The following is a 26,076-nucleotide window of genomic DNA, read 5'->3' on the forward strand; positions in this document are numbered from 1 at the left end:
CGAAAGCTCATACCAAAATAAAAACTTAGTTGGTCTTTAAGGTGCTACTGAAGGAATTTTTTTATTTTACTAAATAGCTGAGTAATTTCTCCTGCCATTTCAGAATATTGGGTACTTCTTGCTTTTTCCAATAGGATACAATCAAAGTTCTTGCTGCCACTACGGCATACAAAAACAATGTCGCATCCTGTTTTTTATTGTATTATCCATTATCCCCAGTAGAAAAAAATTCAGGGCTTTTCTGTATGTTGTATTTAAATATTTTTTAAGTTCCTCGAATACTTGATTCCAAAAATTCCCTATTTCTCCGCTTTTCAGCCCTTGCAGCTGTACCTTTAACACCATCTTGCTCTGCAAACAATAGCAGGTGAAAATGAGCTGCAAAAGGCTTTACTTGCTGATTTCCACAGATCACATTCCTATTGTTATAGGAATTCCAAGGTCTTTTATATATATATAATAAATGTTCATAAAAGTACAAGGCAAACACACATGCATAAGAATAGTGTCTGAAACAGTAGAGGAGAGCAACCCTGAAGCCATTTTGACTCTCCCAAATTGACCTCAAATATTTCTCTGCAAGGAGGAAGGAAATGGGAAAAGCTTTCCAATTGTCTTTGGGCTGTAGGGGCTTGTTGTTGTTGTTTAGTCGTTTAGTCGTGTCCGACTTCGTGACCCCATGGACCAAAGAACGTCAGGCACTCCTGTCTTCCACTGCCTCCTGCAGTTTGGTCAAACTCATGTTGGTAGCTTCGAGAACACTGTCCAACCATCTCGTCCTCTGTCATCCCCTTCTCCTTGTGCCCTCCATCTTTCCCAACATCAGGGTCTTTTCCAGGGAGTCTTCTCTTCTCATGTGGTAGCCAAAGTATTGGAGCCTCAGCTTCACGATCTGTCCTTCCAGTGAGCACTCAGGGCTGATTTCTTTCAGAATGGATAGGTTTGATCTTCTTGCAGTCCATGGGACTCTCAAGAGTCTCCAGCACCATAAATCAAAAGCATCAATTCTGGCTTGGGATTCATGCAGTCCAGCCTTTCACATGATGAATTCTGCATATAAGTTAAATAAGCAGGGAGACAATATACAACCTTGTCGTGCTCCTTTCCCAATTTTGAACCAATCAGTTGTTCCATATCCAGTTCTAACTGTAGCTTCTTGTCCCACATAGAGATTTCTCAGGAGACAGATGAGGTGATCAGGCACTCCCATTTCTTTAAGAAATTGCCATAGTTTGCCGTGGTAGCCACAGTCCCTGTAAATACAGTCTGGCAAGTATCTGTTAAGCTGAACACACTATCAATATGTGTAAGAGATTCGGGAACTAAGTATTTACCATCTCAAAGGAATGGCCAGGCTACACAGAAAAGCAATCAGATAAGGCATTATCAGGTATCCTGGCAGACAGGAGAGATGCAACATACTCAAATTTCTGCTGGGAACCACCTCTTTCTGTGATGTACCATATGTATGATGTTTTGGGGGGTGGTATTGAGCTACAGGGCAGGCAATTTCAAAAGTCTATACAGTGGTACCCCGCAAGACGAACGCCTCGCGCAACGAAAAAAATCGCAAGACCAAAGCGTTTTGCGGTTTTTTTGAAGACTCACAAAACAAAGTCGTCCATGGCCGTGCTTCGCAAGACGAAGCAGCCTCGCGACAGAAAGGGAAGCCGCCACCGCCACTTACCTTTAGGACTTCGCCGCGGCGGCCGGGGGTGATGTCCATGGCCGCTACTTCTGCCTCCTGCAGCGGCACGGCGCTCATCGCCTTGGCCTTGCCCTCCTCGGCGGTCATGGCGGCCTCCGTGGCTCCTCCCTGGTGGGCTGGCGGGATCCGGCAGGAGCAGCAGCGGGGCTCGCCAGGTGGCCCTTGGTGGCAACAGCGGCGGCGCCTGAAGAAGCAGAGGCTGCGGCGGGAGGAGACCCCTGGCCCTCCTCCTGCTTCCCCCTCCCCAGAGCCTTAAAGACTTCCAGCCGTGGCGGGTGAGGGGGGGTGCTTCTTTTTTGCCCATAGGAATGCATTAATTAAATTTCAATGCATTCCTATGGGAAACCGCGCTTCACAAGAAGAAATTTTCGCAATACGAAATGACTCGTAGAATGAATTAATTTCATCTTGCGAGGTACCACTGTATAAGAGCTTGCACACCAATGTTCTGGGTTTCTCTCCTCCCTTCCCTGCGTGGGGTGAGCGAGGGCCCCTGTTGCAACAAGTTTAATAAAGATCATGCTTACTAGCTGCTTTGCTTCTCAATATTCTCTGGTTGGCCTCTGCTATTTTCTCCTACCGATAGAGAACATACATAAGGACTCTATACGGGCTCTTGGGTACCCCATAAGGGAAAAAGGAGCAGTTTTTTCCCCCTTATAACACTATGAAAGGTGCAAAAATGCTGCTGCAGTGTGGCAGCACTGACCCTCCCTGCCCATTCATATTTGGAAGGTGCCTTCACAGTACTGTGTTTGGTGCCTGCTAAAATATATTATTTTACCAGTAAGCCTACACAGGCACGTAACTTTTAACATGTAAACTTATTATGTGGTGTAGTTGGTTCCTGGGACCTGGGAGACCAGGCTTCAAATACCCACTTGGCCATGAAGCTCACTGGGTGACCTTGAGCCAGCCGCTGCCTCTCTCAACCTAACCTACCTGGCAAGGTTGTTGTGGGGATTAAATGAAGGGGAGAGAGTATACCACTTTGAGATCTGTGGAGAAAGAGGTGGCTTATAAATGCAACAAACAAGTACCGCATAATTGGCTTTATTTCAATTGCCAATTTCATTACTTGAGGGCTGCACCAGCTCATGGAAGGCAGAGCATCCCATAAGCGGGGAGGAGGCTGCCAAAGAACACATCCACTCTGGCCGAGGCAGGCTTTGCAATGACATCAAGAGTGATTAGCTCTCAGAGGCCTTTCTCGTCCCCTGACCTCTCACTCTTTGAACTGGGAATTAAACCAGGGATTTCCCTCTTTAAAAGCAGGTGATTCGCTAACTGCGCTCCCTGTTATCTCCCCGGCCTCTATGACAAGTAGAAACTCGGCAGTACAACCCTAGTCTGTCTGTGGTGTGTGTGTGAGAGAGAAAGAGAGCTGTACCAGTTGAACTTCCACCATTCCTCACGGCGCTTAGTAGCCTAGGTAGAGAGACCAGCGTGTCAAAATCTCAAAGGTGAGCCGCCACGCCTATGATAGGCGTGCAGCAGCAGCAGCAGCCAGGAGTTCGGCAGGTGCAGCCCCGACCCGCTTTGCAGCTGGCCGCCCAGCTGCTGGCGTTTAGGCGAGGGCTCAGAGCCCCCAACAAGGAATCATCAGCGTCACGTGTGAACGCGTCCCAAGAAGCCTCTCTCCTTGAACTTAGGGCTTGACCTCCGCCGAGCGCTTAGGGCCGCCTTGCAAAGCAATGGCCGGGGGCAAGAAGAGCTTGCAAAGAGCCGCAGGGCAGCGGTACAAAGGTTGCTTTGTGCTTCCTGGGTCTGCCATGGGGCACTCTCCCCACCCTCTCCGCCGCCGCCGTTTCGATTGCGCACGAGTGGGACTCAGGAGCAAAGGATCTCCAGTCCTCAGATCTAATCAACCAGCCAGCCAGAACCCCTTTCCAGCACCTGGGGGATCCAGATCCCCCGGAGAGCAGCTGCCAAGTCTTTCCTCTCACACGCGCGGCGCCGGCTCGTATTTAACAGATGGCGAGTTGATCGCGGGCCCCAGTGCAGGTCGAGCGGCAGATGGTGGCCGGCTCTCTTCGCTGCTCTCCTGCGCCCTCTGCCGCTAGGACTGGGCTGCAGTCCAAAGCACTCCGAATCACACAAAAGGCAGGATTCCCTCCGAAGAGTCTCGTGCATCCGAATTCTTGGTGGTCTCTTTAAAAATAACAATTTTTTTTAAAAAAAAATAATAATCGAAGTTTTTAATTTTACATCATGACGACTAATCTCACCGCCGAAAATCACCGTTTGATGCTGAGTGATGGGAACAGCATCCCTGTGATTGGACTTGGGACATACGCCGACCCTAAAAAGGTAAGAGCATTTATTACTTTTCTCCCTCTCGCATGAATATGAACTCACCACTTCGGTTCATTGTTAGGGTTCTCTTTCTTGAAAGGAAGTGTCTCCTCCTCCCCAGCTTCTTAGCTTTTGAAACTTGTTTGGACTTTAGATTCTCCCCCTGCATTTCAATCCCATGCATGCTTCCAAGCCCCCTGAACTCGTTTAAATTTATCTTTGCAGAGATGTGATCAGCCTTTAAGAGTGAAATACGGTCTCTGGGGCCTCTTTTGCAAAACTCATTCAGCACAAATTAACCAAGCCAGAACTTCATGTGTATTTTAACTTGGTTGTGGGTGCATGTTGTTGACTCTGATGTAATTCAAGTGACTCTAAAGGCTACATTCTTACACATGCAGACTGGAGGGTTAAGCACCCTGAGGCTGCAATGCTAAATGCACACTTACCTGGGAATAAACCCCAGTGAAAGCTTTGTGGGTGATATCTAACTCAGCCACACTCCCACCGAAAGAAATTAGTCCTAGATTCCAAATCCAGGGATTTCAGTGAGTGTGATTTAGCCAGATGTCACCCAGTGGGATTTACTTCTGAGTAAACCTGCCTAGGATTGGACGGTGATAGTGGGACTTCTGAGTTTAAGCGTGCCAAGAGATTTGGCTGCAAGCCCGTTTATAGAGTTGAACTCTGCTCAAGTGTCGTTGATAAAGAATTGCGAGTTAAATCAGGGCGATGATTTACATAAATCAGGGCGATGGACAAGTGCTCAATGTTGGTTGGATCCATTGTGATGATAGATGGCAGAGCAGGGGGTGGGCTGGCTTTAGACTTGTAGGATCAACTCTGTCTCTCACTGGGACCCCAAGATCCACCAGTCAGAGCTTGGGGCGAAAGACATACATACAGTTTAGCATGAAAGCATGCTGAGCTCGGGGCTTTGTTTCCAGCGCCAGAACTGAACAGAGCTCACACAAAAGACATTGGGGGGGGATAGTTCCTAGCAGGACACACAGGAGGGAGCGATGACCACCAACTTAGATGGCTTTTAAAAAAGGAGGGGGCAAATCTATGGGGGAGAAGACACTCTGTGGCCACTGCTAACCTCTGATGGCTACATTCTCCTTCCATTGTTGGATGAATATCATACGATTGTTGGAAACTGCAAGAGGGGAGAGTGCCTTTTTTCCCTTTACTTTTTTTTGCTCTGGTCCTGCTTGCAAGCTTCCCACAGGCATCTGGGTGGTCACTGCGAGAGGACAGGATGCTGGAGTAGATGGGCCACTGGCCTGATCCAGAGGCTCTCCTTGTATTCTTGCCTACCAACAAATCCCACTCCCTCCCTCCTGCTGTAGATCAGGGGTAGGCAAATTTTAGCCTGATAAAAACTTGAAACTCAAGAGCTATACTGTACATTGGAGCCAGATACAACACACACACACACACACACACACGGATAGAATTAAATAGCAGGGTGCCTATAAGTAGGAGCTGAGCACAGGAGCTCCCCCCCCCCGCCCCCCAGTTATCAGGACTGATTTGCACTCCCTTGAAAGTCCCTACCTGGTTTTCCTTGCAACTTTATTTAAGGGAAGGGCAATGCAAGAGCAGTTGCTATGTATGCAGAAGGTCACAGGTTCAATTCCTGGTGTCTCCATGTAGGACTGGGAGGGAGATTGCCTGAACCCCAGAGAGCCCCTGCCAGCCAGTGTAGACCAGTAGTTCCCAATGCTTCCATGGACCACTTGAAAATTGCTGGTGGTCCTGCATGTTGAGGCAATTCAAAGAATCATAGAATTGCAGAGTTGGAAGGGACTCCGAGGACCATCTAGGTCTAGTCCAACCCCTCCATAATGCAGGAATGTGCAGCTGACCCTGGCCACTTACAGTCTTTCAGCCAAGCCTACCTCACAGGGTACTTGTGTGCATAGAATGGGGAGGAGGAGAACCATGTATGCCACCTTGAGCTTCTTGCAGAAAAGTGCCCATGTGCATACGCAAACGCTATTTCTGGCACACTCCCAACCTGGAAAGCGCCGGAAATAGCTTGTGCGCATGTGCAGAAGCCTCCTCTGACCCGGTAGTACACCGGAAATGATGCTTGAGTGTTTGCACGAGCTATTTCTGTTGATTTTTCGGGTCGGAAGTCGGCAGGCGCACCGCACCGGTAAGAGCGGGCGGCGGGGGTCCCCGGGGGCCGCATAAAAGAGCCTCAGGGGCCGTATGTGGCCCCCAGGCCATAGTCTAGGGACCCCTGATATAGACCTTCACTCACCCCTTCTTCCCTGATTGGAAGGGGGGTGCCATTTTGTTTTCTGCCTCGGGTGCCAGAATGTCTAGGGCCAGCCCCTGATTGCAGGGGGAGCCAATATAGTTCCCTCCAAGAGCTGGAGTACAACTTCCCCACATCCCTGGCCATTGGCTATTCTGACTTGTACTTCACCAACATCTGGAAGACAAAGCCAGAGACCTGCTGATGTACATATTCTTTTCTTCTTCTTTGGCGATCACTTGTAGCCAAGTAAGATTGTCTTCCATAAACACGGTTTAAACAATGGGTCCGTAAGTGACTGTAGAGGCCAATTCTGGACCCTCACGTCCTTCCACAGTGGGGACATTGGTTTCCAGGCGGGAGTTGATCACGGTGTGGATTTGCCAAGCATGCCTTCCTCTTAGCACATTTCTCCCTTGCGTCCTGAGATCGAGCTTCTTCAAAGCCCATGACACCTTTGGTAAAGGCTGTTCTCCAACTGGAGCGCTCGCAGGCCAGTGTTTCCCAGTTGTCTGTGTTTATACTACATAGACCTTCACTCACCCCTTCTTCCCTGGTGGGAGGGGGGGGGCGCCATTTTGTTTTCCGCCAATATGGTTCCCTCCAAGAGCTGGAGTACAACTTCCCCACATCCCTGGCCGTTGCCTATGCTGACTTGTAGTTCACCAACATCTGGAAGACAAAGCCAGAGGCCTGCTGATGTGCATATTATCGCAGCTTTGACAATGATTTGATTGCAAAGTGGGGGTCTAACTCTTCAAAATAGCTAGATATATTCCATATATGCATGAAAGCCTGTCCCATAGCAGGAAGCAAAGCTTAATTCTGAGTAAATATATGAAGGATCAGGCGGCACATATTTGTTCAGCCTTGGAATTTTTCTCCAAAGGAGGGAATCCTTTTGTTTGCCGGCTGATGTTCCATCATGCATGTGCAATACAACTCGAGAGAAGGAGCTTTGTCAGATGGAGGGCTTCTACATGTCCAGACAATAAGGTGATTCAGTTCTGCATGGTTAAAAACTTTTTTTTTAAAGGCCAGCTCATCTCTCTTAGTACAGTCTGGTACCTTTCTTATCCCTTGACTACACATGCGGCATTTGATGACAGAGTTGTTGTGAAGATAAAAATGGAGAGGGGAAGAACGTTGTATATAATCCCTTGATCTCCTTGCGGGAAAGGCAGGCTACAAAATGTATTTCTTTCTTTGTCCCCCCACCCCCCCACACACAAAAAAGCATTTATAAACAGCTTCATAGTTTAAAACTCTTTAAAGTGGGTAAATGTGAGAAAGGTTGGGCTGTGAATTCCATTGGTAAGAGAAATAGGTGTGGAAATTGCCTCGATTGGCACGTCTGCCCAAATACACACTCGCTCACCCGAGGTCACAAAGTGAGCTCAATGGGAACTGATTGTGAGACTCCCTAGCCCTAGAAGTGCTTTCTGAGGTTTTCTGCCTGCCAATCCTGCTGCACTGAACAAATATAAAAGATGAAGAAATGTGCCGGAGCCTCTCGCAGCTGGCTCTGATGCATTCAAAGGAATGCCCCTGGAACAAAAGCCCAGATTCCATCACCCCAATTGCTGGGGCTCCTCAAACTGAATGCCAAAACCAACTGTCGGAAGATGCCAAGGCATCTGTGCGTGCCCCTTGATGTGGTGTACTGGGCATTAGAGTTTATCTTCATCTTTGGGCAGCCTTAATATCTACTAAAGCATACCTGATGCTCACAGGCTGATCCTTTCAGCCCATATTTGCTTAGCACTAAGGTGGGACCCAGGTGGCGCTGTGGTTAAACCCACTGAGCCTAGGGCTTGCTGATCAGAAGGTTGGCGGTTCGAATCCCTGTGACGGGGTGAGCTCCCGTTGCTTGGTCCCAGCTCCTGCCAACCTAGCAGTTCAAAAGCACGTCAAAATGCAAGTAGATAAATAGGAACCGCTACAGCGGGAAGGTAAACGGCGTTTCCATGTGCTGCTCTGGTTTGCCAGAAGCGGCTTTGTCATGCTGGCCACACTATACGCCTATACACTATAAGCTATACGCCGGCTCCCTCGGCTAATAATGCAAGATGAGCGCGCAACCCCAGAGTCGGTCACGACTGGACCTAATGGTCAGGGGTCCCTTTACCTTTACCTTAAGGTGGAGCGGGGGGGGGGGAAGGAGAGTGGATAGGATGGTCTGTACTACTCTCGGCTGCAGGAGGCGCTACTAATTTTCTGAATGCTCTCCTACTTTATGCATTAAAACCTTACTGTGGATAATGACAAACCAGCATCTGTTTGACCATTATTCTCGTTTCCTATTTTCGGGATACTCTTTAAAAAATAATAATGAAAGGAAAGGGAGTCTTCAAAAATGCTTCAGGATTGCAGAACATCTGGGTGATGCCATATTTTGCATGATATTCTGTCCCAGTAATGTTGCATAGCTCCCCCCCCCAACCAGAGGTTGTTGGACTCCAAATCCCATCAGCCCCAGCCAGCATGGCCAACAGTCAGGGATGATGGGAACTGGAGTCTAGCACCACCTGGAGGGGAGATGCTGCCCCTTCATGTGCCTGAAATAAATGCATATTCTCCCTGGGTGATTCCTGATAGAGTTGTCCAGTGCAGAGAGTTCCCCCTTTATTAGCTTCTGTTTAGAATACAGAACGCCAATAAGATGTTTGAGCAGCTTCTTAGATAAAGTGTGGCATAGTTTCCTAGCATATTCTGTAGGAAAAGTAGATTGCAGAGGGTTATTAATTCTAAGACCCTTAAGTACAATGTCCAGGTTCTTGCATTTAGTCAGAAAGAAGATGTCAGTTTGTACCTGTGCAAGTTTCTTGGTGAGTTTGATGGACTTCCATTTCATGCGGCTCAATGTGGTGCCTTCCATAGTTCTAGTTACAGGTAGGTAGCCGTGTTGGTCTGAGTCGAAACAAAATAAGTAAGTTGAGAGGTGTTGTGTTGTGGGGATGTTGTATGTTCTACTTTGTCTTGTTCTTGTGTGTGATGAAAGTACTCCACCCAGGCTGGCAGGAGTTCCACAAGGAAAAACAAACCATTTACCACTCTCAACTGGAGTTACTGAAAAACCAGAAAAATAAAAAACTCTGCAACCTTTCCAACCTACAGACTACTAATCAAAACAAGATCAACAAACATTGTGAATCTTTCACAGCAAACACTCAGCCCAGCTGAGGAATCTGTCCTTTCACGGGGACTATCATTCTGCCCTGCCAAATCCCCACACATGATTCAGTTCTGCGGGGACCTGGAAGCATTTTTCCACTGTTTACGCCTGAAGGAGTACTTTCATCACACACAAGAACAAGACAAAGTAGAACAAACAACATCCCCACAACACAACACCTCTCAACTTACTGGGGAACAACCACCACCCTCCAAACGCATTAATGAACAGAACATTGACCACCAACTACCACCGAAAAAATGTTACACAAAAAGGGACTCTACGTGGACCCCTCCTGATGGACGCAATACCACACTAGATCTGTACATCGACTGCTTCCGCCACAGAATCCAAACGGATGTGACCAGAAAACACCATCGCTTACAACAAAATCTAAACCATGCTGAAAGGAGAGCCATAGATAATCTCAGGAACAACCCAGACATTATAATTAAAGAGGCGGACAAGGGTGGAGCTGTCGTCATCATGAACAAAACTGATTACATCCAGGAGGCTCAAAGACAACTTTCCAATACCGCCTTTTACATGAAATTGGACACATGGTCAACAGACCCTGGAAACCTTCCACCAGACATTCAATGACTTGATATGCTGCCACATACACCCGGACAACACCATTACTGGCCCCAACAGCATCCAACATACCATCTCAGGACTATTTAATTGCTCATCTTCTAACATTGTGTATGCCATCAAATGCCAACAGTGCCCTTCAGCTCTCTATATTGGACAAACAGGCCAAACCCTATGCCAAAGGATAAATGGACATAAATCTGACATCAGGAATCACAAGACAGAGAAACCAGTAGGAGAACACTTCAATCTCCCAATACATTCTATACAAGATCTCAAAGCAGCTGTTTTATTACAGAAAAATTTCAGAAACAGCCTGGAAAGAGAAGTTGCTGAATTGCAACTCATTACCAAGCTTAAAACCATGGAGTCACCTGGTATGAACAGAGACATAGGATTCTTATCTCATTATACATGATCAAGCTTGCTTTAGCACCTCAGCCCTTGCTTTCCCCCGCAAGACCAATTGCAGTCATTAACAGTCATCAACAGGTTTACCACTCCTACCAGCTTGGTTTCCAGACCCTTGATCATCTTGGTTGCCCGCTGTAATGGTGTTGTTGCGGCTACTCCATAGCTGCAAGTCTCCCGCTGAAAAATGCGGGATCAGCAGCGGCGCGGCACTGGAAGTCGCTTCTATGTATGTCCGGACATGCATAGAAGCGACTTCCGGTGCCACACTACCCATGTCTGGGCACCGGAAATTGAGCGGCGCCAGGACCCAAAATGGAGCCTCCCTGGCAGGTAGGAAATCCGGGGGATTTACGGGATTTTCCCCAATCCGGGCTGCTAGCAGGAAACGGTTTAAAATACGGGGGTTTCCCCACGAAAAACGGGAGACTTGGCAGCTATGGGCTACTCTCGAGTAAAGACGCCCAAGTCCATGCTTGTCTTTAATGGTTTTATCGTGCATAATATTTACAGTGCAGAGATAGCAGAAAACATGACCTCCTAGTCACTTGCAGAATCCGGGAGTGGATGTTTCCTGTTGCATGACCAGCATAAGAGCTTGGGCACCCCGAAACGCCTCCTCCCAACCTTATGTTTAGTGGCACAACTTAATTCGGGCGCTGGAAGGGGCTGCCTGTTCCCCTCCACCTCTTGGTCAAGGTGGTGCAAGGGCTCTCCCACATCACTGAGCCTTGACTCTTCCATCCCGCTAACTTCCTCATTCCTCCCACCTGACCCACTGCTGCTGCTCTCACTGGGTGAAGTGCTGGTCAGCAGGAGGGGGAGGGTTCCCTGTAGGAAGGTCCCCTGACATCCTCCTGTGCATATGTTCCAGCTTGTCAACTTCCTTCTTAAATTGTGGTGCTCAGAACCAAACACAGTACTCCAGGTATGGTCTGACTAAGGCAGAATAGAGTGGTACTATTACTTCCTTTGATCTGGACACTATATTTCTGTTGATGCAGCCTAGAATAGCATTCACTTTTTTGCTGCCACATCACACTCTTGACTCGTGTTAAGCTTGTGACCCCTAAGACCCCTAGATCCTTTTCATATGTACTACTAGTAAGCCAGGTGTTCCCCAACTTAAATGTGCATCTGGTTCTTCCCTGCCTAAGTGAAGAACCTTACATTTGTCCCTATTGAAATTCATTTTATTATAACCCATCACAATCTCTTGGCAAAACAGGCAAAACCAAAGTGAGGGGGGGTACCCACAATATTGAGCTTCAGACTAAAAGCCTGGGGGCAGTGGGAGGGTAAGGCCAATTTAAATGCCTTCTCCTTATGAACCAGTGACACCCCGAGTGAAAAATCACTGTCCTCTATTCCAGCAATAAGGTGTGTGTTCTGAAACAATGGCCCAGTAAGTAAGACCAAAGGCAAAAAGGTCATTGGAATACATACCTTGGAAACTGAAATGGGGGGCAAGGGGCAGGGGGTGATCCTAGCTGGGTTAGCGCTCACCCAACCTCAGCGGGAGACACTCCACCTACAGCTGTGGTTCTCAAACTCCCCCCCCCCCCCGGGACTACACTTTGAGAATAATTTTTTTCTTGCATCCCACTGATTTTTCCTATTGGTGAGAACTACATTGGAAAACATGGGATGCGGTTGGTGCTGTGGTCTAAACCACTGAGCTTCTTGGGCTTGCCAATCAGAAGGTCAGCAGTTCGAATCCCTGCGACGGGGTGAGCTCCCGTTGCTCGGTCCCAGCTCCTGCCCACCTAGCAGTTCGAAAGCACATCAAAGTGCAAGTAGATAAATAGGGACCGCTCCGGCGGGAAGGTAAACGGCGTTTCCGTGCACTGCTCTGGTTCGCCAGAAGCAGCTTTGTCATGCTGGCCACATGACCTGGAAAAACTGTCTGCGGACAAACGCCAGCTCCCTCAGCCAGTAAAGCAAGATGAGCACCGCAACCCTAAAGTCGTCTGCGACTGGATTTAACTGTCAGGAGTCCTTTACCTTTTTACATTGGAGAACAAAAAGAAGCAACTCCTAGCCATGCTTGATTTCATAACATAGAACTCAACTGCATTATAATATGATTGTAGGACATCCAGAAAGCATAAAACAATGCAGCTATATAAGAACATGAACTCTTGAGGGAAGTTATCAGGGGGGGAAACTCAAAGCAGTGGCTGTGCCTGCCTTTGGCTCCGGTTCCTACATTTGGCTGGCCTCTCTGCTCTACCTGCCCCAAGAGACACCAGACACCACTGTTATAAGAAGGTGGAAGATGGTTGGCAGCTTTAAAAGGGTGTGTGTGTGTGTGTGTGTGTGTGTCTTCAGATCAAGCTCACTTGTTCCTCCGTTGTTATTATCAGTAATAAATATTTCCACCCCACCCTACCTCTGCTTTAAGCAGTCAGGTGTGCCATAGGGCGCCTTGTGCCCTTGGCAAGGAGCTGTATTGCCGCCCCACCCGAAACAATTAGCCATATTAGAAATTACTACATTTTACGTGCCCCAAGTACTTGAAGTGTCCAGGGTAAGAATGAAGAGCAAAAAAATATATCAATTAATTCATGCCTTTGTGTGGGAGGCATTTTATCTTGCCCCAACAGTGGTGTTGTTGCCCCACACATATACTTCATACACCCCATAGTCTAACAGGTGATTTTTGCAAAAACAAAACCCTGGGTTTGTACCCCTGGCAGGAACTGGTTTCACCAACCCCTAGGCATGTCTCTGTTTGCCGTGTCTAGAGTAGATTACAGCAAGGTTTTTTGTTCTTTTCTGTAGGGGGTGGGGGCTAATAAAATTCAAACAGCCTACAACAATTTTAGGCATTTGCCTGCTGCCCTTATCTAAAAACCAGGGGATGGGGCTGGCTTTAAAGACTTTGGGCGCAATAGAAATCTCTGTGGTGATCTCTGCGAGGCAAGGCATTCCGCCATCTAGGCATAGCCACAGAGAAAAGGCCCTTTCCCACGGCCCAGCCAGTCCTGCCTCAGGCAGTGTCAAGACACAAAGACGAGAGTCTTCACAGCAGATATTGTGGGGGAGGAGATGGGCCGTGGGTGATGGTTCATTAGGGCAAATGGGGTGCTGCCCCACCAACCTTGGCCAACCCTCCCTTGCCTTGCCTTACTACTGCTTACAACCAGTTCAGGGGGTGGGTGGGCCCTGGCTGTCAGTTTCTTCTGCCTTAATCTCTGCATTGCCGCTGTGCAAATCTGTGGATAGGGACAAAACTAGAGTGAGTTGGCTGTGCCTGCCATTGATTCTTGACTCCATCTGCTCTTGACTTCTGTTCCTTCCACCTCCCAGCCCTAATGGGCCCCCGCCACCACTGTGGGCCGCTTAGTGGGCAGCTTCACTTACAGTACTTTTATTGGGATTGAATATATTTTTGTTTATTCCATCTTCTAGGCTGTGTAGCCTCCAAAGGTGGTGCACAAAGCAACCAGTGAAACAAAGATTTTATTTATTTTGTTATTTAGTTAGATTTTGAAACAATAAAGCAAAACCAACAGCAACGTTAAGTAGCATGAATATAACGGCAGTACAGTGGTACCTCGGTTTATGAACACAATTGGTTTTGGAAGTCTGTTCATAAACTGAAGCATTCATAAACTGAAGCAAACTTTCCCATTGAAAGTAATGGAAAGTGGATTAATCCGTTCCAGACAGGTCCGCGGAGTACTCAACCGGAAGCATACTTAACCCAAAGCATGGGTGTAATTGGTTCTGGAAGTCTGTTCATAAACTGAAGTGTTCATAAACTGAAGCAAACTGTCCCATTGAAAGTAATGGAAAGTGAATTAATATGTTCCAAATGGGTCTGCAGCGTTCGTAAACCGAAAATTCATAAACCGAGGTCCACTGTAGAGAAAACAATTATTGAAACATAAGCTGACTAGAATGAAACAAAGTATTTAGGGCTCTTCTGAAAGCCAAATAAGAGATACATATATATTTGGAACGGACACAGATGAGGAGCCACCAAGCTATTGGAACTCACTAACCCAACAGCTCTCACCAAAGTATGGGCTGTTTGTTGCAAATTTTAAGGCTCAGGTGAGTACATAAGGGTATAGGTGGTCCCTTGGGTATCCTGACTATTTAAAGGGGATCACCCATGCTTTTGAATGGTTGCACAGAAATGAACTTGCAATCAATGCAGCTGTTGCAAAGTGGGTATAATATGCTCACCTATGGGTGAGCTAGCACTCACATTCTTGCTGCCTGGTTCTGGATCGATCAGATTTTCCATTTGGTTGCCACATGTAGATCTCGTTGCAATAAACACAATTCCAATCTGAACGTAACAAAGATGTGTGCCATGAGATATTGATTGGTCCCTTTGACCATGGATTGGAGAGAGTTGGGTAGTGGTTTTCAGTAGGAACCCGAGTTTGAGAAGGGGAATTTTTCTTCTAGCAATCATTATTGGGAAAAGAAGAGACCAGGACGTGAAATCGGAGGAAAGGGAACTGTTTTGAAGAATGTTTCTTGTCCTCCTTATACTGGAAATGTCACACAAGAATGCTTAATGGAAAGTTAAGCATGCCTTTTTGCATATGAACAGGAATAATAGAATCAAAGCACTGGAACCTGGGTAAGATCTTAGAATAGTCTAAACCAGCCCCCTGAACTGAGGAGGACTTTATTATTATAGATTAAACATTCTTGACAGATGTTTATCTACCCACCTCTTCAAAAGCTAAAATGGATTCCCCCCCCCCATCTACTTTAAAACTATTGTCATCTTTGGCACCACTGCACATGGTGAAAACTTATTTCTGAAATGAAAATTCCTGTCTCGTTCAGGTTCAAAGACCATGCAACTATTTTTAATGAGATTTGCAATGTGGTACATGACCTGGAAGCTGTACGCTGGCTCTCTCGGCCTATAGAGCGAGATGAGCGCCACAACCCCAGAGTCGGTCACGACTGGACCTAATGGTCAGGGGTACCTTTACCTTTACCTTTACCAATGGTTTAAAAAACCCCAAACTGATGTGGAAATGTGGAAACCAAATTTAAGAATGTAAAAATAAGAAACTGAAATTTCCATATTCACCTATCTCTACTGGAAGGGGCTTATTATAACTGGCTGTATATACAGCTTTATTGCTTCTATATTTCCTGTGTTGTTGTTTTTAAAAGATAATTTTTATTAAATTTCCAAATAACACCAAACAACAACAACAAACAACAACAACAAACCATTTTTTTTTCATTTTATCTTCTATTCACCTATTTTAATTCACTTCGCTCTGCCGAGCTTTGACTTCCCTCCCTCCCATCATTTGGTATTCTTTCTCACTCTTATCTCACAGTTCCTTTTAGTCCATCTATTTAAAACCAATCCATAGGATTTATTTCAGTCCTGCAAGTGTCTTTAAACTTCTACAGTTCTTCTCCATATAGTCCACAAATTTACTCCATTCCTTTTGAAACTTTGTCTCTCCCTGGTTTCGGATCCCGCAGGTCAACTTTTCTAACTCTGCATAGTCAATCATTTTTGTCTGCCTGTGTTCCATGTATTTTAAAGTGTGTGTTTGCACTGAAATGCATTGTTTGCACTTTAAAAACAAAAGCTGGAAACTATCCAACAGCAGATGCTTGGAGACTCTCTCCTCCCTTCACTTCCTCCCCATCATCTCAAAAGATGCACCCATTCCAAGGGTTGGGCATTTTCTTTTGTCCGTATTTCCACCCGAATTCACCAGATATACTTGCAGAACCGCTAACAAAACAAAACAAAACCCACCAGTCCTCTGGTATTTGCTCAGGAAGGAGATCAAAGCATTTATAACTATAAGAAATGAAGGGGGATGAAAGTCTAACTTGGAATCTCAGGAGGTTTTCGGGGATCTGGGCATCATTTTGCGCTAATCAGCACCAGCTGTTAGGCCTCAAAGTCAAAGGCTTATGGCTTCAGGTGGGGTATTAGAAGAATAAAAAAGGCAAAGGCAACTTCTTTCATGAAAGAAATGTTGGTAATAAGCTATTAAACTGTGAGGTTGGAAAGAACAGGATTATAGAGTGGGAAAATGTTGCAAAATAACATTTCCCCTTCTATTTAAGGAGTCACACTTTTAAGAGAAAGTCTACCAGAGAACGCCAAAACTTTCAGATCCACAGCTTAAAATGGTCAATTTTAAACTGGCTAATTGGTGTCATTGGCATATGCGCGCATTCCCTTCTCTTTAGGCGCATTAGTTGTTCTGTGCTTAAGCGTAATGGAACAACCCTTTCCACGTACAACTGCGACATGGTGGAGCTGCCACAGTTTTGGCGCGAAAACTTAGGAAGAGAGCTACTGGATCCAAACAAGCATGGGAAACTAGGAAGGTGCCTTACACCAAATCAGGCCTTTGCTCCATCCAGCTCAATATTGCCTGCCTTGACTGGCAGCAGCTCTCCAGGGTTTCAGATGATGCGAGTTTCTGCCAGCCCTACCGGGAGATGCTGAGGCTTGAAGTGAGAATCTCCTGCATAAAAAGCAGAGGGTATGCCAATAGAAAAATTACACCCAGAAATATTTCCAGTTTTTGTTTGCTTTTAATCAATTTGGGCACATACAGGCTCCAAAATGTTTCAGATTTAGGGTGCTCTGTACATCCGACGTGTTACCAAGTCTTTGAAGTACAAAATGAGGAGTGTCCTCCCCCCCCCAAAAATTTCCCTCTAGAAGACTGGGTTTTGCAGCAGTAACCTGCAGACCTTCAAAAGGAAGCCTGCGTGTGATGGGCTTGGAGTTTAAATCAGTATATCTCTCTTTTAAATTGGTATATCTTTTCTGAAAAGTTACAGAGAGTCCTTGGAACCGCCGACCCTCCAATTTTGTACGAGTCTTGTGGAAATAGCCATGTTGCACTTAGCCAACAACAACAGCAAAAGGCTTACCGGTACTTTGCCTTAGCCAAATTCTGGAAAGCCACAAATCTGGATGGTGCTATATCTTTGGTTATGCAAACCAAGTTGATATTATGGGAATAATCAAGGTGCACATGGTTCAAAATCTACATGCTGTTGCTGCTCGCTCACCAAAGGAAACAGTCCTTTTCTCTGTTCACCCAATCACAGCGCTGGACAGAAGACGAGATACATTGTGGTCTTTTCCTATGGTTAGTTTTTAAAGCTACAAAGGCCTGTCTGGGTTTCTTCCTTTGTTTCTGTTTTTGGATCAGAAAAGCAAGGCTAGGAAGGAAGTTGCCACATACTCAATCAGACCACTGGGCCATCTAATTTGGCACCCCAGGATTTCCCAAACTTGGGTTTCCAGCTGTTTTTGGACTGCCATTCCCATAATCCCTGACCTGCTAGCTAGGGGTGATGGGAGCTGGTCCAGAAACAGCTGGAGACCCAAGTTTGGGAAACACTGGTTATACTTGCTCTCAGGATTTCAGATGAGGGTCTTTCCCAGCCTTTCCTGGAGATCCCCAGATTTTAACCTGGGACCTTCTGTGTGTAAAGCAGATGCTCTGCTGTGGAGCTACGGCACTTCTTCTAAAGGATGTTTTTGGATGCCAACTCCCATCAGCCCAAGGCAGCAGAGCCCAATAGTCAGATGAAGCAAGCTGTGGATCACCAGCTTCACCAAAGATTCCCCGTCTCTGGTATGAACAGATAGCATTTGCTCTGAGCTCCACCCTTGGACCCTCCTGGACCACCCCTACCTAGATTGACCTTTGACCCAGAGAACTCTTCCCCTGAGTGCCACTTTTAATTTTGGGGTGGCGTGGCTCCTTCCCAGCAGAAGGGGCCATAGCATGGGAACATTGCATATGGAAGGTTCAAGAGTCTGCAGATACTTAACAACGTTCTCTCTTGAGACCCTGGAGAGCCACAGCCAATCAGAGCAAGTCAGCTGCTATGCCTGGCTGACCAACGGTCAGTCTCAGAAAACAGTGAAGCCATTGTAGTGGAGCAGTGAGAGTGGGCGGAAGTGGGTTCAAATCCCCACTCAACCCAAAAGCTTGCTGTGTGACCTTGATCCAGACATTATGTCTTCATCTAAGCTACGGTACCTCACAAGGAGGTTGTGAGGGTTACATTGGGGCAGGAAGAGAACCATGGACAATGCCTCATTCACCTTGGAGGGAGTAAAAAGCTCAATATAATCCAGCTTGTGGGACCCAGGTGGCGCTGTGGGTTAAACCACTGAGCCCAGGGCTTGCTGATCAGAAGGGCGGCGGTTTGAATCCCTGTGACTGGGTGAGCTCCCAGCTCCTGCCAACGTAGCAGTTCGAAAGCACATCAAAATGCAAGTAGATAAATAGGAACCGCTACAGCGGGAAGGTAAACGGCGTTTCCATGTGCTGCTCTGGTTTGCCAGAAGCAGCTTTGTCATGCTGGCCACATGACCTGGAAGCTATACGCCGGCTCCCTCGGCCAATAATGAGAGATGAGCGCACAACCCCAGAGTCGGTCACGACTGGACCTAATGGTCAGGGGTCCCTTTACCTTTTATAATCCAGCTTAATATGTTTCATACCTTAAGGGGCACCACTGGGCTGCATCCTAGCTCTGGAGGAAGACACGATCTTGGAAGGCACAGCAATGTGTGTCCTAGATAGACTGTTTATATAATATACTCATCACCCCAGCTACCATTTCTCCTTTATCTGCTGTTTCTGAGTTTCTTCTTTCCTTAGATTTTTTTGCTCCCTTTTTGACGCCTACATTACTTAAGGAAGGCTGCCAGCATTATTATTCTCTCCCCCCCTTCCCCTTAAAAGCTGGGTGTGTTCTGGTGCTTTGGTGTTTTCTAGGAAATACAACACCTCTCTTTTTGCCAGATGGAAATTCTGGGAATGCTCCCTCGTGTAACTTGCATCTTCAAAGTTCAGCTAAAAAAAGCTGGGCTGCCTCATCTGTAACATCTCAAAACAGTTTAGGCACTTTCTGTGACCTGCTCTTATACTCCCCAGATTGTGGTTCTTGTGTTAAGTGGTTTGCCCATTTATTTATTCCAGTCTGCATTTGGGTGATATGACAGTGTTTGAGAACTGTCTTCTCTACTGATGCATTTGAATGTTAAGTGTGTTTATTGCTATTTTAAATCTTGGATTTTAATGTCTCTATTTATAATAATAATAATAATAATAATAATAATAATAATTTATTATTTATACCCCGCCCATCTGGCTGGGTTTCCCCAGCCACTCTGGGCGGCTTACAACAGAAAAATGAAATAAAACAATTAAACATTAAAAGCCTCCCTAAACAGGGCTGCCTTCAGATGTCTTCTAAAAATCTGGTAGCTGTTTTTCTCTTTGACATCCGATGTGAGGGCGTTCCACAGGGCAGGCACCACCACCGAGAAGGCCCTCTGCCTGGTTCCCTGTAGCTTTGCTTCTCGCAGTGAGGGAACCGCCAGAAGCCCCTCGGCACTGGATCTCAGTGTCCGGGCAGAACGATGGGGGTGGAGACGCTCCTTCAGGTATACTGGACCGAGGCCATTTAGGGCTTTAAAGGTCAACACCAACACTTTGAACTGTGCTCAGAAACGTACTGGGAGCCAATGTAGATCTTTCAAGACCGGTGTTAATGTGGTCTCGGCGGCCGCTCCCAGTCACCAGTCTATCCCAGTCACCAGTCTAATTGAGGTGGTGTAGCCAACTTTAAAGGCATACTTTAAAACCATTCATTAATCAGTTGTCATTATTATAATTAAGAATAATGAAAGTTCACCTTCTATAAACTTCATTTATAAATGTGGTGGAATAATAATAATGATAATGATAATAATAGTTATTGATAATAATAATAATAATTTCCAAGTAACACTTTAAGGAGGAGACATTATAGGATTTCACTGTAAAACTCATTGATAGCTATACAGTGGTACCTCGGGTTACAGACGCTTCAGGTTACAGACTTCATTAACCCAGAAATGGTACCTTGGGTTAAGAACTTTGCTTCAGGATGAGAACAGAAATTGCGTGGCGGCGGCAGCGGGGAGGCCCCATTAGCTGAAGTGGTACCTCAGGTTAAGAACAGTTTCAGGTTAAGAACGGACCTCCAGAACGAATTAAGTTCTTAACCCGAGGTACAGTGGTACCCCACAAGACGAACGCCTCGCGCAACGAAAAAATTGCAAAACCAAAGCATTTTGTGATTTTTTGGACTGCTTGCAAAATGAAGCCATCTATGGCTGTGCTTCGCAAGGGGAAGGGAAGCCGCCACCGCTTACCTTTAGGACTCCGCCGGTGACATACACGGCCACCGCTTCTGCCTCCTGCGGCGGCACTCATGGCAGCCTCCGCGGCTCCGGCCTTGCCCTCCTCGGCGGCTTTCTCGGCTCCGGCAGGAACAGCAGCAGTGCCTGAAGGAGTGGAGGCTGCGGCGGGAGGAGACCCCACAGCTCCGGCCTTGCTTTCTCCCACCCCTAGCCCTCCTCCTGCTTCTCCCTCCCCAGAGCCTTAAAGACTTCCGGCCGTGGTGGGTGAGTGGCGCCTTTTTTTTGCACTTCTCTCCCCCCCCATGTTGTTGTTTAGTCGTTTAGTCGTGTCCGACTCTTCGTGACCCCATGAACCACAGCACGCCAGGCACTCCTGTCTTGCACTGCCTCCCGCAGTTTGGTCAAACTCATGTTCGTAGCTTCGAGAACACTGTCCAACCATCTCGTCCTCTGTCGTCCCCTTCTCCTAGTGCCCTCAATCTTTCCCAACATCAGGGTCTTTTCCAAGGATTCTTCTCTTCTCATGGGGTGGCCAAAGTATTGGAGCCTCAGCTTCACGATCTGTCCTTCCAGGGAGCACTCAGGGCTGATTTCCTTAAGAATGGATAGGTTTGATCTTCTTGCAGTCCATGGGACTCTCAAGAGTCTCCTCCAGCACCATAATTCAAAAGCATCAATTCTTCGGCGATCAGCCTTCTTTATGGTCCAGCTCTCACTTCCATACATCACTACTGGGAAAACCATAGCTTTAACTATACGGACCTTTGTCAGCAAGGTGATGTCTCTGCTTTTTAAGATGCTGTCTAGGTTTGTCATTGCTTTTCTCCCAAGAAGCAGGCGTCTTTTAATTTCGTGAGTGCTGTCACCATCTGCAGTGATCAAGGAGCCCAAGAAAGTAAAATCTCTCACTGCCTCCATTTCTTCCCCTTCCATTTGCCAGGAGGTGATGGGACCAGTGGCCATGATCTTGTTTTTTTTGATGTTGAGCTTCAGACCATATTTTGCGCTCTCCTCTTTCACCCTCATTAAAAGGTTCTTTAATTCCTCCTCGCTTTCTGCCATCAAGGTTGTGTCATCTGCATATCTGAGGTTGTTGATATTTCTTCCGGCAATCTTAATTCCGGCTTGGGATTCATCTAGTCCAGCCTTTCACATGATGAATTCTGCATATAAGTTAAATAAGCAGGGAGACAATATACAACCTTGTCGTACTCCTTTCCCAATTTTGAACCAATCAGTTGTTCCATATCCAGTTCTAACTGTAGCTTCTTGTCCCACATAGAGATTTCTCAGGAGGCAGATGAGGTGATCAGGCACTCCCATTTCTTTAAGAACTTGCCATAGTTTGCTGTGGTCGACACAGTCAAAGGCTTTTGCATAGTCAATGAAGCAGAAGTAGACATTTTTCTGGAACTCTCTAGCTTTCTCCATAATCCAGCGCATGTTTGCTATTTGGTCTCTGGTTCCTCTGCCCTTTCGAAATCCAGCTTGCACTTCTGGGAGTTCTCGGTCCACATACTGCCTAAGCCTGCCTTGTAGAATTTTAAGCATAACCTTGCTAGCGTGTGAAATGAGCGCAATTGTGCGGTAGTTGGAGCATTCTTTGGCACTGCCCTTCTTTGGAATTGGGATGTAGACTGATCTTCTCCAATCCTCTGGTCATTGCTGAGTTTTCCAAACTCCCCCCCCCATAGGAACGCATTAATTAAATTTCAATGCATTCCTATGGGAAACAGCACTTCGCAAGACGAAATTATCACAACACGAAATGACTCGTGGAACGAATTCATTTCGTCTTGCGAGGTACCACTGTAGTGGTTCCTGCTGATTGTGGTGTGGAGGATTCCAGTGAAAATGTCACAAAACAGTGACCAAGCCTTTGAGTTTCCCCAGAGCTGTTAATCAGGCTAGAATGTTAAGGGAAAATGAGATGGTGTCTGCAGATTGAAACATTCCTTCCAGTAGCACCTTAGAGACCAACTAAGTTTGTCATTGGTATGTTGGCAGACCAACACGGTTACCTACCTGTGACTGAAACATTTTTAAGGTGAATGGTGGATCGTTGGCATCAAAATGCCAATACATATTCCCCCACCCTCTTTAATTTGGATTTTTTCTTTCACAGGACAATCAAATAAACTAAACAAACAAACAAACAAACCCAGCCCTAACTACAGTCGTACCTTGGAAGCCAAACACTTTGTCACTCGGACGTTTTGACTCCCGAACTCCGCAAACCCGGAAGCGAGTGTTCCGGTTTGTGAACATTCTTTTGGAACCCAAACATCCGGCATGGCTTCCGTGGCTTCCAATTGGCTGCAGGAGCTTCATGTAGCCAATCAGAAGCCGTGCCTTGCTTTCCGAATGTTTTGGAAGTCGGACGGACTTTCGGAACAGATTCCGTTCAGCTTCCAAGGTACCACTGTACTGCCAATTGTGGGATATTTACAATGCAGCCAAACCCACATTTCATGTTTTGCTAGATAGCATTTTTTTCTGTGACTTGTTTCTTTTGTGGCTTTATCCATTCTTTTGCAGGGGGTGGGCAGCTATGGCGGTTGAAAGGAGGTATAAATACAAAAATAAAGCTCCCCCCCACCTCTCTCCTGATTGGCAGACCCCCAAAGGCGTTTGTGCCGAATCTGTGAAAACCGCCATTGATGCAGGTTACCGCCACATCGATGGTGCTTTTGTGTATTACAACGAACATGAAGTGGGACAGGCCATCCGGGAGAAGATCTCTGAAGGAAAGGTCAAGCGTGAAGACATATTTTATTGTGGCAAGGTGAGAAATCCTAATTATTTTTGAGGGTGGGGAATGTCAGGAACGCATGCCATTGGCCTTAATGTGGTGTAGTGGTTAGGAGCGGTGGACTTGTAATCTGGGGAACCGGGTTCACGTCTCCGCTCCTCCACATGCATCTGCTGGGTGACCTTGGGCTAGTCATACTTCTCTGAAGTCTCTCAGCCCCACTCACCTCACAGGGTGTCTGTTGTGGGGGAGAAGGGGAAAGGAGAATGTTAGCCGCTTTGAGACTCCTTCGGGTAGTGATAAAGCGGGATATCAAATCCAAATTCTTCTTCTTAATCTACATTTTGTTTTCTTCACGTCAAAGGTGAAATGTGGGAGGTTTTGGCAGGTAAGGAATCAAAGGGAAATTATGTGCAGTGCAAGCAGCATGTAAAGGAGCTCCAAGCCACCCTCTCCAGCCATCCTGAAATTCCTAGGACAGTCCTGAATTTTTTTTAGCCATCCCGGCTTCTCACAGTGCCACGGACAGTCCCAATCTCCCAACAAAACGAGAGATAAGCCTTTTCTTGCTCTCTGTGCCATCGTTAATTATTTGCTCGGCTGATGAGCTGGTGCCAAGGGTCATTTCTCACAAACGCTTCATATGTAGCTTTAAAAAGATATATATATATAAATTTACTGTCTTTACCCCTCAAAAAAGATATTGTAATAATAGGAGAAGCCTTTCTTCTGATTCTGCTCTTCAGCAACTAAATGTCTTGACAAGTTTCCTTGTAAAATTTCCATATTGAAAATTACAATAATATAAAAGAATATACGTAATTCAAAGATAAAAGAAATCCCAGTGCAATCAAAGATAATAGACCCACTTAGGATTTTAAAGAATCTCCTGGTTTCACTACACTGATTCTTTCCTCTTTTTCCCCTACACAGAATTTCCTTGCTGTTAAAGCACACAGAGCTGTTCTGTAGGTCACAGATGAGTACACATTTTCTAATAAAAATAACTAAGTTCTTGTTTAGAAGAGATGGTTAATTTAAACAGAGTATTTCCCAAGAAACTTTGCCTCAGCACATCTTAGAAGAAGCATTTCAGCAAATAATGTTATGGTTCAAATTACATGTACACATGATGAGATTAGACAAATTCATGGAGGATAAGGCTATTCTATCTCCACAGTCAGAAATGGCATGGATACCTGTTAAGCCATTGGGATGTCCTAGCTCCTGCCCCCAAAACATGCAAGCAGAGGCTTTTACTTGTATGTAAGATAGAGATATTTCTGAGGGCAAATAATGATACAGATTCAGGAGCAGACAAAAGGCTCAGAAGTCATGATTCAAGAATTCAAGAGCAGGGCAAGAGGTTCAGAACTCGACAGAAGCAACAGCGATGTCCCAATAACTTTACACACCCCATCTGCCAAGCTTTTAAAGACAAAGTGTAGCATGCTCACCTGCGAGACCTGCTCACCGTGGGGGAATGTTGAGACTATACCATTTATAGTTTTGTACACACATAACTTAGCAGGCATCCCCAAACTGTGGCCCTCCAGATGTTTTGGCCTACAACTCCCATGATCCCTAGCTAAGAGGACCAGTGGTCAGGGAAGATGGGAACTGTAGCCAAAAACATCTGGAGGGCCGAAGTTTGGGGGTGCCTGACTTAGAGGTTTCAACATATGCACACACTTTCATCCTCCATCTATTTTTTTTTAAAAAATAAATTTGTATACTGCCCTTCATCCATAGATTTCAGAGTGGTTCACAACATAAAATTACCATGTAAAAAAATACAAAAAATGTAAGCATCTAGGTAAGGAAGAGGCATGATCACAGTTCAATGACATATTCCAGCCAGGCAAATGCACTCAGGCATGAAACAGGGGCAGTGAGGAGAATGGCATGGGAACAGGCCCAGAGAGAGAGGCATGGAGGGCTACATTTGGACCCGAAGCCTAACATTTCCAACTTCTTATTTAAGGCCAACTCCACAAGGTCCTCTAGCAAAAAGACCCTGTGTGGTTGAATAGTGAAGAGCAGAGGTTTTCAACCTTTTTGAGTCCACAGTTCCCTTGACCAACTACCAACTACATTCTTTCTGCGGCACCCCTGTGGGGCTCAGGAGCCCAGTTACGTCACCCTTTGCCTGCAGAGCTGGCAGCCCCTCACCCTGAGTGTTCCCTCAGCCTCCTCTTCCCTCTCCAGGGACGCAGGTGGCACTGTGGGTTAAACCACAGAGCCTAGGGCTTGCTGATCAGAAGGTTGGCGGTTCGAATCCCTGCAACGGGGTGAGCTCCCATTGCTTGGTCCCAGCTCCTGCCCACCTAGCAGTTCGAAAGCACGTCAAAGTGCAAGTAGATAAATAGGTACCGCTCCAAGCGGGAAGGTAAACAGCGTTTCTGTGCACTGCTCTGGTTCACCAGAAGCGGCTTTGTCATGCTGGCCACATGACCTGGAAGCTGTATGCCGGCTACCTCGGCCAATAACGTGCGATTAGCGCCGCAACCCCAGAGTCGGTCACGACTGGACCGAATGGTCAGGGGTCCCTTTACCTTTAGGCAGCTACTGCTGCCACCCCCAGTCTCTGAACTAACCCCCCCCCCACCCAAAGTGAGGTGCCTTCCAGAGGCACCATTCGCCTGTGGAGCTTATAGCCAGGGGTACGGCAATAAACATCTGTGCAAGCCTT

General features: G+C 46.5%; 1 protein-coding gene across 2 annotated transcripts in view; it reads left to right on the plus strand.

Annotated features, from left to right (window-relative positions):
* Window positions 1-1,889: 1,889 nt before the first annotated feature.
* Window positions 1,890-26,076, plus strand: part of AKR1D1 (aldo-keto reductase family 1 member D1) — a 37,320-nt gene continuing 13,133 nt past the window's right edge. The window contains exons 1-2 of one of the 2 annotated variants that reach the window (XM_035127526.2): window positions 1,895-4,018; window positions 23,250-23,417. In XM_035127526.2, coding sequence (XP_034983417.1) covers window positions 3,920-4,018; window positions 23,250-23,417 — 267 coding nt within the window. In that variant the 5' untranslated portion in view covers window positions 1,895-3,919. Of the gene's footprint in view, window positions 4,019-23,249; window positions 23,418-26,076 lie in introns of both variants that reach the window. The other variant, XM_060279923.1, reaches the window with a different exon arrangement.

The sequence above is a fragment of the Zootoca vivipara genome, chromosome 10 (assembly GCF_963506605.1).
Source record: "Zootoca vivipara chromosome 10, rZooViv1.1, whole genome shotgun sequence".
Classification (NCBI taxonomy): Eukaryota; Metazoa; Chordata; class Lepidosauria; order Squamata; family Lacertidae; genus Zootoca; species Zootoca vivipara.